Raw genomic sequence first — 13,085 nt, forward strand, 5'->3', positions numbered from 1 at the left:
TTTTCATTTGATTCATGCACAACAAAGATTTTTGTTTTTTGAGATTCATGTAAAGTAAAGGTTTTCTCCCTTTCCATTCCAAACCAAACACTTAGATGAAAGATCAAAAAGTATTGGATTGAAACTAAAAAATAGAACAGTCTTGACAATCACTCATGAGGATACAACAAACTTGAAAATCACTCATATGAGGATTCCAATTCCTCTGAGGTACTATATAAATCTAAGGATAGATCTGAATATCAATCTTATTCGAATAGTTACAATATGAATCTAAGGATTTCAATTCCCATGATTCACCACAAATTCACATTAGGGTAGTTTGGTTTTTAATCTAATTTCTATCTACTCAAAGATGAGATTCGAATAACTGAAACAATGGAGAAAAAATTTCTATTAGTTTGGATAAAACGAAACCGCTAAGGCATGCAAGCACTTTGCGAACATAACATGAATAGAGAATCGGGAGCAAATCATTATCACAAGAACTAAAGCCTACCATAAATATAACAACTCTCTAACTTTTGCATTACTAGAAGTTAAGAAATTAGAGAAATAATCAAACATAAGTGCTAGAAGTCTAGAAAAAGAAGTTTTTCATTCAGAGAAGATAAGGTCGAAATTTGAGGAAAACCCCTTCTTTAGAATTATGTATGGGTCTAAGAGAATCATTAGAGCATTGAGCGAGATGAACCGAGCTGCTGAAGAAGACCGATTAGTAGCAGGATCAGGATACCATAAATGGATATTACTCCATTTTTGAGTTTGTAACGACTAGTTTTTTTTATTGTTTTGAAAAATAACCTCCCTCTTTCTGGATGACCATGAATATGCCACATGATCAATCATATGCTCAATAATCTATAATTTCCCTGTTTTCACATGAGTTGCACAATCCAAACATTTGAAAAGAAAAACTAATAACCGACGTGTAAGAACATAAATTTAATGAGATAGTTATATTTTATTTGGAATAATGTGACGAAATCGTTTAGAGTCATGTTTTCAGTATCTGTCCTAGTTAACCAGTAGGTTACAACTGCTTTTTGTAATTCACATGACTCGTCTAAATCTGATGCATTATATCTGATCCGACTTACTATATTTGACTCATTTTTATTTGAAAACAATAGCGTTATAAAATTTTCAAGCCCAGTCAGATGTGTGTCTCACGGTTAGGCTCGTGTTCCGTATCATTCAACATTTTCAGTATCAACAGTCACTAATTTAGACGACAGAACCAATCACAACAAAGTACTTGCAAGTAATGAGAAGTTGGAATGCACATATGCCGCATAATATGGACAAGAAAAAAAAGATTTATTCGAGTTTTATTTCGATAACCGTATTCATTCAATTTGAAACACAAAAAATAAGGACAACAAATTCTTGCCGTGGCAAAAGACCAAGCATGGACTAAACTCTTTCGGCTAATATAGATATCTGATCGTCCTTTTATACGACCGGAGTCAGAGGTACAAGCCGAGTCAGAGTTATGAGACAAGTCGGACTTCAGAAAAATAGAAAAAAATAGTAGATGATTTGAAATCTGTCTCGGGCTGAGTCAGATTGAGAATCAAGGACAAGGTGTAACTACACGTGCACATAAACCTGCAGCAAGCATAATGACTATATGATTTAGATCTGAACAGAAGTCTTCCAGAAACAAACGATCCTACGTATAAAATGCGTTAACGTTTATTTGAAGGTGAATTGTGATAGCAGTTGTACCAAATTTTATACCAGAGCAGGAGCAGGCATGGACTGGCTGTGGACTCTCGTCGAACTTCTTCTCATCCCGGCTCTGGTTATTTTCCTCTCTCAATATCTTTATCATTCTCGCAAATCTCTATTAGGTTCTCACTTAACGAATCTTGTTCATAACCATCTACAGGTATTATTATTAGGGTTTATTGTATCGCTTCTGTTTGAAGCATTCAGAAGAAGATCAACTTCTAGGTAAATTACAACGAAAATCCCTTAGATTACATCTATTTGTCTCTGAATTGCGATTATAAGCTAATTATTATGCTAATTTTCTTTGTTGCAGTCTTCACGATGGCCATCCTTCTTTTGAAGATCCGAAATCGAAAAAAAAGGTAAAATTTATGTTTTTTGGTCTAGAATTAGGCATCTTGAAGAGATTTGATTGAATTTATTTTATTTCGATTTGAATTTGTGGTTATATTTTGCTTTGTTTATAATTCAATCAACAATTTGAGCTGATAAATGAACTTGTACAAGTACATCGAATTGAGTAATTGCTAGTGGCTTTTGACGTAGGCTTGTGATCCTAGCTGAAATTGAGGTTATCAATATAAAAAAAAATGAGTACTTTAAACATCTGTTTAAATCTTTTGGTTCATTTTATTTATATTTCACCATTATATTCTACTGGGCAATTTCTGCTGCTTCAGTTTAAGCAATTGGTTATACATGGTATTATCTCCACCTTTGTTGATGAAGCTTTGAATAAACCATTCAAGACTTTCCCATGTGCACCTCTTATAAACTTCGAGCATATTCCATTTTGTCAATGAATAGTATTGCTCACAACTTCATCTATGATCGCATGCAAATGATCTGATGACTGAATCTCTTGGAGTCTGATATCTTTATTACGTTGATCAACATTAAATCTTTAGGTGAAGATATTGTTTTAAATCTGATGCTTATAATTATGCACAATACGGGTGCACTTGATCTTGTTCGTTTTAATGTCTTCACATGTAAGGATTCAGTCTACAAATCAATAGAACTTCACTGGGTGCTGAAGTTGTGGATTTGTGATCACTAATGTGTTAATTATGATATAACCTGGTGCATTTTCATTAATCACGCATACACTGTTGAAACTGAATGGTGACTGCTGAAAAAACAAACTTTTTAGATACACAGAAATCGAATGGAAACCTTATGATCTTCTGATTGTGTTGGTAACATTTGTGGCAGGTGCCATTTCCCACGATATTTGATCCTGCCGAGAAGTACATTTCTTTGATAATTCCTGCATTCAATGAAGAGCAGAGGCTTCCTAGTGCGCTTGACGAAACTCTGATGTAAGTTGATTTGTAACCAATATGAGGTGCACTCTTTTGCTTTATATCTCAATCACCATTTCTTTTGTTGTTCCATTAATCGCCCTTTAGAAACATCAGTTCATAGTTATATACTAGAATTTTTTTTAGACCCATGATGTTTCTTAATGTGATGTCCACTATGGATAATCAGTGAGAGGTGCACTTGTATACTTCTTTATTTCCATTAGCATAGCTCGAACTATCTTGATCCAAGCTAGAGCATGCAGAAAATTAGGGAATTGCAGATCAACTAGCAACAAGTTATAAAAATGAAAAATTGGCCAACTATACTGTACTTGTCTAAAGAAGAGGTGTACATATGCAGTCAAATGTTTACTTTTTAGTCTGAAGAATAGCCTTTTGTGCTAGGTTCTTGAGTTTGATTCTTTTCTTCATCTGGAAAGTAGGAGTGGTCACTGCAGTAATTTTATTTCTTTCACTCCTATTCAGTGCCATTAGAAATTTATGCTCTTGCTTGTTCTGGAGCTTTATGGTGTCTATTAGCATCCCTGACTTGCTAATCCGAAATGACGTGCTGTTAGAAAAGCTGAATTCCCCACCTAAGTCATGGAACGCCTATTACTGCTGGCAACACCACTCATTAAGTAGGTCCTCGACACTCCTTCTGTGAAGAGGTTCATCGCATTCTGTTCCATGAGAAAACATCATAACACAGAGGACACCTTTTTATGTTATGGTCTTAGTCTTGTGACTGTAGATGATCAGATGCTCGCAGTTGAAGTGTTTCCTCGTTTATTATAAGAATGAGCCTAAGATGACAGAATATTATACAAGGGTCTGAAACCATGTCAGGTTATTGCATTTAATCGTTAGGTTTATGTCATATAGATCTCTATTATTATAATGGCATTATATAATGGCTTAAATAAGCCATGTATACAATTTCGTAATTTGAAATAAAGCAACTGAATCTAACTAACCAAAAATCTAATAATCTAATAGCTCAGTGACCCCATAGATTCTTGACCTTTAATCTTGATACAACCTGGTAATATGATAAATTTACAACCCAACAAGCAATTATAAATCTGTTTTCCTTAGAATTTTCAATTTGCGGTTGCAAAATATTATCTCTTACTAGTGCACATGTACATGACATGATGCTTGTTCTTGGTTTTCCAATGTAAAGGATGCCTCTTTTTGTTGCTCAGTTAAGTAATAAAGTAGTTACAGTATAGCTAAATCTCTAAAAACAGTTGGTTCTCTAATCTGTAGTTATCTTCAACAACGAGCTGCAAATGACAAAGCCTTCTCTTATGAGGTACGTTCTGAACTTCTGACTGAAGTGCGGTAATGCATTCTTTGGTTCAGGATTATGAGAATATATTTCTCCTTAATTGCTTCTAATGATAATATTATACGATATATTCGCATTATATTCCTATTTTATAATGGTATATCGGGGAGTTTGTCAAATTCAGATTAAGAGCTGAGGGATTTACATTCTATTTCATACTTCGTCTCCCAGATATGAAAACCACAATTCACGAGTTCAATTAACTATAGAGTCGGTCACTAATAGTCTATACGGCAGTGCATTGTAAGTGGTGAAAGCTCAATGTTTGACAAAGCTTAATAAGGATTGACATAGAACTTTTTCCTTTATAACTCTTAAATGGAAAATGCGATCCTACTTATTGGAACTATGTAGACTATTATGCTATACAGTGACAAACAAATTAGAGACTGCATACATCAGGTAAAATTGTTATAACATTGATGTTCATAGTAAATTTCATATTTCTGAATCTTTTTTGATTTGCCACCACTAGGTGTGATGAATTGAGGTAGTTCGAATCTAATTATGATTAGGGTCTTGGAATGACTTATTGAGTCATGGCATACAAATATGGAAGTTGGGGGTTTCTCTTGTCCATTATAATGTACCATTATATCATGTCAATGTATTTAGGTAGCTGGGTTCTAGTGCTCACAGTGAGGGAAAATATTTGTGAAGTAATGGCTAATCCATACAAGATTCGCAAAATATCGGCTAATTCCATCACGTATGAAACTGTGAAAGCCCACAAAGACCTCGGGTTCTATTTTATTCTGTTTTTTATTTTGAGCTACATCTGACAACCTATTCCAACAAGTTGAAATAAAGTCAGTTTCTGCTGTCATCTGTTATGTGTATCTATGTTAAGGGCGAGGCGTTGGGCACAAATATGGAGCCGTGGGTCGCTGCGGCTCTGCCACAGTGACATTTAACAAATACCCCCAATATTATATTTACTAGTTACGCAATATGTTTTAGAACAAACCCTAGTCACACGACGTAGACCCAAAATAGAAATTGGCTTTTAATATTATGTGAACAAAGTGGATTCAAATGTAAATTAGAAGCCTAAATGCTAGTATTAGGGTTTCCTTAAGAACTCTAGAAAAGGCTAGCGATGCACCCCATGCAAAAAAGATGCCACTTCGGCGCCTAGGCAGCACCACAGGAACGTAGATGTGTATGCTTTTTGAGCTACTTAGAGAACTGTTTGGAGACTCAGTAGTACACTATTCATTCTTTAAATTATGTGATTTTCATTTTCTCTTTTTCCTAAATATACAGTCTAAGGCAGATAAGATAACTAAGTGTTTATAGAGTATGCTTATTTATTTTTTTATCCATAGGTATGCTTTCTTCAGACAGGGTCGCGTCTTAAGTTAATGAATTACTTCTGAAACAGGTGGTGCTAGTAGATGATGGCAGTACCGACGGTACAATAATGGTAGCTTCCGACTTCATAGAGAATTATTCAATAGACAATGTAAGGGTAATTCCTCTTGGCAGAAATCAGGGGAAGGGGGAAGCTATCAGAAAGGTGAATCTCCCTCCATGCCTTATATTTGTTAGGTTAACACATCATCGAAAACCTAAATGTTGCTCACTGTGGACTCTTGAAGTTCTTGAGCTTTATAGATGTAACTCCGAAAGAGGTGTAGTTACGGTTACATGCCATTTATTTTGTGTTGCTCTTTCTTGTTGTTTATTTTGTTCAATAATATTGACTGAAGTTATTTAATTCTGCGAAAGCAATGTAAAACAGGGAATGCTTCATTCACGTGGTGAACTACTATTAATGCTTGATGCTGATGGCGCAACCAAGGTTAATGACCTTGAAAAACTTGAAAGTCAGGTTTGTATCTGTCCAAGGGCTTTCACATTGTGTGTGGTTGATCTATTTCTCAAATGGCATTATAAGCTGATCTTTCTCCATCAGATACGTGCGCAAGCTGAAAAGGAAATTCAGTCGGCTGCAGTACCTAGTGATTCTAGCTCAAGAATATCGGATATCCCGATTGCTGCATTTGGTTCTCGTGCTCATCTTGAGGAGAAGGCTCTAGCATCGGTTTGTCTTAGTAATCTTGTTCACCTCCTTGTTTGTAGCTTTGTTAGAAATTTATTGATTTTCACGATATATTGCAGCGGAAGTGGTACCGGAACTTTCTTATGAAGGGTTTCCATATTGTAGTCTTGTTGTCTGCCGGTTCTGGAATTCGCGATACTCAGGTGGTCTTCTGTGATATTGTTCTCTGATTTCAGCCGTTGGTTGTTTTTTCCGTTTTTTTTTTGGAGTCAGTAAGCATGCAGTTTCTGGAAGTTGATTCAAGTTTATACTTCATTCCTATAATCGCAATGATATTTCTTAATATAATTCAATCATCTTCTCTCAGTGTGGATTTAAGATGTTTACAAGGGCTGCAGCTAGAAAGTTATTCACGAATGTTCGTCTGAAAAGGTATTTATTGATGATTAGTGCTGGAAAATTCACCTTCACCATGCATGCTACTTAAGTTTTCTGCTTATGTGCTTACATAGGTGATAGAACAGGCTGTAGGAACTTGAAACATTAGTGGACTACATGGTGGCATCCGGCTGACAGAATATACACAGAAGCTGCTGCATCATGTGGTCAACTAGTGTAGTCCAATGGCAGTTCTTGACCCTATATAATACAACATCAGTGTTATAGACTCAACTCATCTACATTGATATTGTGCAGGTGGTGTTTTGATGTCGAGCTGGTATATTTATGCAAACATCTTTCCATCCCTATGATTGAGATATCTGTGACCTGGTCCGAAATACCTGGGTCGAAAGTGAGTCTCCGCAGTATTCCACACATGCTTGGAGAACTTTGCCTGATGTCTGTTGGGTATAGGACCCGTCTTTGGAGTATTCGTGCCTAAAGTAATTTTTGTAATCAACTTGTGATGAATAGAGATTTAGTTGGAAACGAAAGTTGGCTACTTCTGCTAATCTTGTCGGAAAAAAAGAAGAAAATACAGAAAGAGTTGGTTGTTTTCTATTAAAGTGCATGGTCTGGAAAATCAATGTTGAGCAGTGTCCCTTTATAAAAGAGTGGGAGGAAGGAAAAAAATTACCACTAGTTGTTTTAACTTTTAACTGGAAACTACTCTTTCATTAATCAGAGGTTGGAGCGCTAGTTACATATTATTGACAAAATCATATTAATAAACAGTTTATTTTTTATGAGCCATTGGATATAAAATTATCAACTGCCATTCTTGTTTATTAAACTAGGCGTCAAAGTGTGACCTCCCATAATCCTTTTTAACCTAACCAGTCGACAGACTAGACAAATGAGAATACTAGGCATGAGTAGTAGATGGCAGCTTCGATGGAAGTGTCAATTTATAACTATCGTACATATAGAGCAACAAGTGACCTGCCGCTCTCACACTTTAAACGGCAAGTGGCATAATAACGTTTTAGAAGTGTGTTGCACGACCACAGCTACAAGCCATCCTCTGAACTGTTTAAGTTGCTGTATTTGTGTTTGAATTATTATTATTATTTTATTTTTTACAGCAAGTACACTTTAATACAGTACCGCATCCCAATCATGTATTTCGAAATAAATACACCATACAGTTTCTCTCGAGAGGTAGACATGTCGCTGAATATGGAAGAATCCTCTACTCTGTTCCATTCTTTAAAAGGTAATCTCCCTTTATCTTTCTTTCTTCCCGATTCCTTTGTGATTCTTCTTTAGGTCTTGAAATTCTCTTATTTGATCACTCAGGCACCAAAATCCTTTCATTTCATTTGGTCGATCTAGAATCGGTGTATAAGTTAGTTTGGTTCCTCCAATTTCAGTTCTGCTGGAAAAAATTGAGTTACTTTTGGGTTAAAGGAAGGGCGCCTTATGGATCGAATTCGTTTAGTTTATAAATGAAAGATAGGGATTGTGATATTTAAAAATATCTTTTGTGCCGTTGCATTTTAAGATCTTAGTCATAATAAATTTAGTGTATGTTTAATTTCAGAAGAAACCTTGTGTATAGTATGTACGGATTATGTAATTATGTTTCTCCAAGGTAGTGATGAGCATCAGTGATCAGTTTTGGTCATTTGAGATTTTGATTTTAGGGTTTTGATATGACAAGAAACTACGAATAGATGAAGTATCCATCTTCCATTTAATGATATGCTAGTGTCAAGACTGGGGGGACTTGTAAAGTAGCTTTCAGATATGTTCACTTCTTAGCATATTAGCCTGTTTTGACTTCAGGAACGGTGTAAACACAAATTAACTGTCTTAATTATGTCCGTGTGCAATGTTTTTCCTTGGGGAAACTTTCTCAGGGCCGTCCTGTTAGGGTAATATCTTGTTCTTGTGATGAAAAAGTAACATTGTTGTGGTGTTTAAGCACATATTGGCTAATCATCGGTTCTGAAATGACCTAGGTTTTCTTGTTTTACAGGTATGGATTGTGTTGACGAGAGTAAATTATCATGGTGCAGTGCCTAGACGGATACAAGCATTTGTGTGCTTTTGTTTTAAATTGTTGTAATTTGGATTTGTATAAGCAACCTGGACTTGAAGATCCTGAAATTCTTGCAAGCGAAACTGTCTGTAAGTTATCCGTTTCTTGTTAAATAAACATGCGATGTTTTCAACTACTATAAAGCTACTATTTGCTTCTGAAATTAGATGTAAAAAATCTATTCTCCAAAACACAGTTTATTTGGATACACTGTTTCATTTAGTTCCTTAGCTTAGTCACCTGACAGCTTTCTTATTATACTAATCAGAGAATCTATGTAGTGCTCCTTTTGTTACACTGCAGACTCCGATTGTGACTACTACTTGTTTGTTTGGTTACAGTTAGTGTAAGCGAAATAGAAGCGCTCTATGAGCTGTTCAAGAAGATTAGTAGTGCTGTTATTGACGACGGACTGATCAACAAGGTAGATTTGTTCCTGTGTCCAGACTTTTTTTCTGCTTACTTTCGGGTCTCCCTAAACTGTGAAATCTGGAGGTTTCTTTATTTTTGCAGGCTCACATGCGACGGTGCACCTTGTCAGTTTCTTTTAGATGCAGTGTCTAACTAATAATTTCTTCTATCTTTTTACAGGAAGAGTTTCAATTAGCTCTATTTAAAACAAACAAGAAGGAAAGCTTATTTGCGGACCGGGTAATCTACCATACCTAACTCATTTTCTACTCTGTAGTAATCTAGTCTCGCCATTAATAGTTATGTATTATTTGACTTGCCAAGTCATTTCGCATGCTGTCTCTTACTTAGAGCTTTAGATGGTAACAAGTCCCTGGAATTTGATTGGAAATACACGAGACACTTGCATCTACATGCTTTCTTTTTTTAACTGACCATTCCTCCATGTTTATGACTTTTGAGAATCTCATCAGATTGTTTGCTTTGGTTCAAAAAATTTCAGGTCTTTGACTTGTTTGACACAAAGCACAATGGGATATTAGGTTTTGAAGAGTTTGCTCGTGCTCTCTCCGTCTTTCACCCCAATGCTCCTATTGATGATAAGATTGGGTGTAAGCTGCAGTCAACTTCTTTCTTTCCTTGTTTTTTTACCTTCAGTTCTCATCATCTCTGTAAGTTGGAGTTCACGAGCAACTTCGCAATGGACTCTGACCAACAAGAAGTGTACTACTTTGGCCAGGCTGCATAACTAAGGCTCGAAAATTTTCAGATTCTCATAAACATGAAATTTCGAGACTATTGGCTGCTTATGCCATCTGCTGAGAGATAGTTCCCAAATAATTCCTTTTTTGGTGACTGTACTAGCTTGAAGTGAAACATAATTTTGGTTGGCATGATCCTTCTGCAAAAATCATCAATAATAAACTGTCACCGTTACTACTCTTTTGTTATGCAGTAGTTTTCTTGTGCCTCAGTTACATTCTTCTTAATGTTGGCATACTTTAACTTACTCTTCTTTGCCTTCAGTTTCTTTTCAGCTATATGATCTCAAGCAGCAAGGATTTATCGAGAGACAAGAGGTAACAGTTACTGTGTCGAACATATCTATAGGAACTTAACTTCTAGTTCGTGGAGTAGGATTTTAAAAAAAAAAGAAGTTTTGGTCCTGTAATTCACATTTGATAATCTTGACCACCTATAACAAGTTGAAAATCCTGCTATATTGATATTTTAGTGCATCGGACTAAAGAATAACATTTTAAGACTTCACCTTCTTTTCTTTCAATACGTCTGTTTCAGACCCCTAATCCTCTGAAACTATACCTGTGCCGTACTCACTGTAGCTGGTCTAATAATTGTTTTACTTATTTCGACTGTGATGATCAGGTGAAGCAAATGGTAGTTGCCACACTTGCTGAATCAGGAATGAATCTTTCAGATGATGTGATCGAAAGTATCATCGACAAGGTGCTCTATATTCTAACTCAATGAACTCTTCAAATTCCTTTTCATATCAACGTCAGCCATGGTTATCGGTTTCTTTCCATCTAAGGACACTCTTATGCAGTGTAGGACACACAGACATTGTGTCTTACACTAGTAGATCGTGTACCAGGTACTGGCACATAGTTATGCTAGGCAGTGTGTGACGAAGAAACTAATTAACTATTGAGACATATTTAGCTTACCATGTCTAACAACTTATAAGCATACGTCCCCATTCATTGTTACATTGGGTTATCTGTACAGTCACAATAAAATTGGTGACATTAGATTTTTTAGATTGTTCTTAAAAATAGTTTTTGTTGGTCCTGGAAGCTTCTTTACATTAGTGATTAATCCTATTGCGAGACAGTTTATGAGCAACGCGTGAAGGTCTGGCACAAATATTGTAACCACTAATTTGAACAACTGGGGATATCTTAACATGCATATAATGCATAAATTTGAACGCACAGTTGCATATCTGAACTTGTTCCTGTGAAAGCAACAACCTGGAATCAATCTACAAAGGTACAGATATTAATGAGGTGGAACATATCAAGTATGAACTAGTTGATAGAGTTAGTGGTAGGATATGAGAGAAAAATTGCTGATGTCTGAAATTTATTTAACATGACTTTGCAAGTTGAGAGTTACAGATAAGGTTACCATCATAAGTTTCAAACGAAACAGAACTGAGAAAAGGTTAACATCATAACTTTCAAAGAAACGCATATGCACACAGCTTCTCAAGTCTACCAAGTCACTTACAATTTTATTTTATATTCGTGCGTCTGTGTCTCTGTGTGTGTGCGTGAGCGTGTGTGATAGGCTTAAGTTTACAAAATATAACCGTAATCTTTAAAACTTACACTGCTCGAGGTCCGAGACTGGCGCTCCATAATTCTAGAAGCGGGAAATATTTGCCATGTCTTTTAACTTCTGCATTTTTATTTACATATTAGTTATTACTTATGGACTAGCTCAAGCTAACTTTTCCGTATCTGTTATAAAAATTTATTCCTTGTCTGTGCAAATATTTACAATTGAGATTTTTTGGTTCTCTTTCATTGCTGTATCAGACATTTGAGGAAGCGGATACCAAACATGACGGGAAGATAGATAAAGAGGAGTGGCGAAACCTTGTTTTACGACATCCTTCTCTGTTGAAGAATATGACCCTTCAATATCTCAAGTAATTTCTCATTTAAATTTAGTTCATTTCTTTTGCTTCTTATCTCGATCAATCACATTTACATCGGAAATCTTAAGACTCTGATCACTTTACAGTCATATCTGTCTGGATATCTTTCTTTCAATTTCTCATTCATCTTCCATGTTTTATGTTGGGAGTTACGCAGTCACGTATTCCATTAGCTTTACGGGATTCTTCAAGTCTATTTATACTGACAAATCTCGTCTACCTTTCTGAACAGGGACATCACGACGACTTTCCCGAGCTTCGTGTTCCATTCTCAAGTTAACGATACTTGAGATAGTGTCAGAGTTTATTTGTTGAGTGGTGCTGATAGTGCTTGTTTCTTTCTGTATGATTCCGATGCTAGCTTCAGGGTAATGATAAGAAGTGGGCTCATAGTATGCCGGTAATGCTGTTTTACTCTCCTATAGTTTGTGTCAGATCTAAGTGGAGGGATTAGATTGAGAGTTTTCAACGTGAGTCTGACTATTCATGTATTCATGTGACATGTATGAGACTTATAAAAGCAATGTTGTGGTTCTCTCTTTATCTTGCGTGGGGTGGTTACTGCTGAAAACAAAGAACAAAAATAAGATGCTCCTCTTCATATATTATCTTTGTTTCTGATGCCTTACAAGTTCCAAAAGCCTGTCACACCTATTTCATTTGGCTAGTAGGAGAAACTTAGAACAGTTTGAACATATGGTTGTTTCCCAATTTAGCAGCAGATATGTTGGCAGCTATGCATGTTTCTAGTCTCTTCAAGCAGATCATGCCCGACGAGTTTAATATTAGAGAGCTTAAGGGGATAAGTGCCTAGCCTGCTTGGATGTGCACTTGGAAGTTATTTTTCGACTTCTGGAAGTCAAAAAATAAGAAGTCAGTTTGAGTTAGCTTAAGGAGATAAGTGCTTAGTGTGCTTGGATGTGCACTTAAAAGTTACTTTTCCACTTCTGGAAATTAAAAAGCAAGAAATCAATATGGACATCTAATTTCAAAATGATTTCTAGCGGGAAAGAAGTTCACTTTTTAGGAAGTAAAATAGTCCGGTACCCAAAACCGTGCCTATTAGAAACAGTAAAAACGGACAGCAAAGATGAAGGGGT

The 13,085-nt window shown here is 35.9% G+C and overlaps 2 protein-coding genes across 3 annotated transcripts; both read left to right on the forward strand.

Annotated features, from left to right (window-relative positions):
- The first annotated feature begins 1,673 nt into the window (after positions 1 to 1,673).
- On the forward strand, positions 1,674 to 7,597 carry LOC113348935 (dolichyl-phosphate beta-glucosyltransferase-like). The gene is made up of 11 exons (XM_026592848.1): positions 1,674 to 1,807; positions 1,895 to 1,959; positions 2,051 to 2,099; positions 2,953 to 3,059; positions 4,317 to 4,362; positions 5,783 to 5,917; positions 6,143 to 6,232; positions 6,317 to 6,445; positions 6,523 to 6,606; positions 6,771 to 6,835; positions 7,100 to 7,597. The coding sequence occupies exons 1-11, from the start codon at positions 1,760 to 1,762 to the stop codon at positions 7,284 to 7,286; spliced, it is 1,005 nt and encodes a 334-aa protein (XP_026448633.1). The 5' UTR covers positions 1,674 to 1,759; the 3' UTR covers positions 7,287 to 7,597.
- A 365-nt stretch (positions 7,598 to 7,962) lies between these two features.
- LOC113348936 (calcineurin B-like protein 3) lies at positions 7,963 to 12,590 on the forward strand. 2 transcript variants are annotated; one of them, XM_026592849.1, is made up of 9 exons: positions 7,963 to 8,060; positions 8,826 to 8,977; positions 9,230 to 9,312; positions 9,480 to 9,539; positions 9,802 to 9,910; positions 10,326 to 10,378; positions 10,686 to 10,766; positions 11,864 to 11,976; positions 12,218 to 12,590. In XM_026592849.1, exons 2-9 carry the CDS (start codon positions 8,857 to 8,859, stop codon positions 12,273 to 12,275), a joined length of 678 nt encoding a protein of 225 aa, XP_026448634.1. In that variant the 5' UTR covers positions 7,963 to 8,060; positions 8,826 to 8,856; the 3' UTR covers positions 12,276 to 12,590. The 2 variants fall into 2 exon arrangements, with proteins under 2 accessions (XP_026448634.1, XP_026448635.1); XM_026592850.1 differs by lacking the exon at positions 7,963 to 8,060 and adding an exon at positions 8,125 to 8,721.
- The last annotated feature ends 495 nt before the right edge of the window (positions 12,591 to 13,085 follow it).

This window comes from Papaver somniferum, chromosome 2 (genome assembly GCF_003573695.1).
Source record: "Papaver somniferum cultivar HN1 chromosome 2, ASM357369v1, whole genome shotgun sequence".
Lineage (NCBI taxonomy): Eukaryota > Viridiplantae > Streptophyta > Magnoliopsida > Ranunculales > Papaveraceae > Papaver > Papaver somniferum.